Raw genomic sequence first — 1,609 nt, forward strand, 5'->3', positions numbered from 1 at the left:
CACCAGCTCCTTTCCCCCCCACCCCAAAGCTGCAGACTCACAAGTCACTGAGAATACCCCACCGCTGCCGCCGCCGCATCATACCCAACCTCCCTCTGCATAAAAGGATGCCTGGGGCGGAGAGAGCGGGCAAAGGTTGCGGCCACACGCACCTAGCACAGTTCCGAAGGGCCTGCAAGACGGAGCTCTTCCGCCAGGCTTTTATGAAGGAGCCACCATTACCACTACCACCACTACCAACAGTGTTGGTAACAAATGGAGCAAGGAGATGGCCCTACGGAAGATCCGGCCACAATACAGCGCTGGGTTGGTACCGCTGGACCGGACAGTTTAACATCTACTGAACACTACCTACCTCCATGAAAAAACGGGAAGAGATCCGCGCCGACCAAGCCTTCTTACCTTGTTGAACATGGATTGCAGCTGCTGGCTCGCCCCGTAGTAGCCGCCGTTCGAGAGAAGCTGCTTGACCTGTTCTTGGATCTGCTCCTCGTCCAGGTGCCAGCAGTTCGCGTCCTCGATGCCGGCCCCAGCCGTGGGGTCGGGGGCACCTGGACCGAGAGAACCGGAGCGTCAGGCACCAGAGCCGGGAGCCTCCCCCAGTGGGAACTGGAGGTTTAACTAAAAAATCACCTGCTTTCCCAGAAAATGCAAGGGAGCAGATCTTGGCTGGACCAGATTCTTTAGAACAATTTGGGGGGGGGACCCCAGGGAGGACGAGGAGAAACATACTCTTGTTTTCCTTATGGAGCAATGATGTTTAATGTCACTGGAATCCAGGAGGAGGAGGAGGAGGAGGAGGAGGAGGAAAATCAGATATACCCAACAATGCAACGCCTGCAAAGCATGTTGACCTCATGTCCACACAAATAAAAAACACCATTTTGCTACAAGACATTCCCCAGTCTACAGCTGCTGTGGGCAACAGTGTGCGACTGTGGAGGTGAATTACTTCCTCCACTTCCCAAAAGTCCATTAAGGAATCTAATCTACAAAACAGTCTCTCTTTGTACATATTATTTGTCCATTAACATTTTGAGAGTGCCTTTAATAGCAGTTTGGCAACAGGGCCGGTCCAGAGATGCACTTCTCACAAAGAAGCAGTTAACAGAGGAGGAGGAGGAGGAGGAGGAGATTGGATTTATACCCCGCCCTTCACCTGGAGTCTCAGAGCGGCTGACAAACTCCTTCCCCTTCCCCTCCCCACAACAGACACCCCCTGTGAGCAATGCTCCCTCTAAGCTGTGGAGTCCTGTGAGCAAAAATCCTACTTTGTGAGCTACTGGCATTAAAGCTGTGAGCGAGCGATTTGGCTACGGCATAAATTAGTTTGCTCTGGAGCCATCCTTCCTGAGCGGAGACAAAAATGTGTGAGCTGGAGGCTAAAAAACTGTGAGCTAGCTCACACTAGCTCAGCTTAGAGGGAACACTGCCTGAGAGGCAGGTGGGAATGAGAGAGCCCTTTCGAGGACTGCCCATGAGAGAGCAGCTCTGAGAGAACTTGTGACTGGCCCAAGGTCATCCAGCAGCTGTGAGTGGAGACATGGGGGATCAATCCCGGTTTTGAGGGCAATGCCCCCTCTCAAATGTGTCCCGCCACCTCCCCTTG

General features: G+C 53.3%; 1 protein-coding gene across 1 annotated transcript in view; it reads right to left on the minus strand.

Moving 5' to 3' along the window:
* The window catches only part of LOC107120208 (zinc finger SWIM domain-containing protein 4-like), a gene marked incomplete at both ends in the record, with an annotated part of 15,656 nt that overhangs the window by 11,770 nt on the left and 2,277 nt on the right, over positions 1-1,609 (minus strand). The window contains one exon of the mRNA XM_015422852.1: positions 403-551. Coding sequence (XP_015278338.1) covers positions 403-551 — 149 coding nt within the window. The remainder of the gene's footprint in view (positions 1-402; positions 552-1,609) is intronic.

Source organism: Gekko japonicus, unplaced genomic scaffold (assembly GCF_001447785.1).
Source record: "Gekko japonicus isolate JY-2015 unplaced genomic scaffold, Gekko_japonicus_V1.1 scaffold6136, whole genome shotgun sequence".
NCBI classification, from domain to species: domain Eukaryota; kingdom Metazoa; phylum Chordata; class Lepidosauria; order Squamata; family Gekkonidae; genus Gekko; species Gekko japonicus.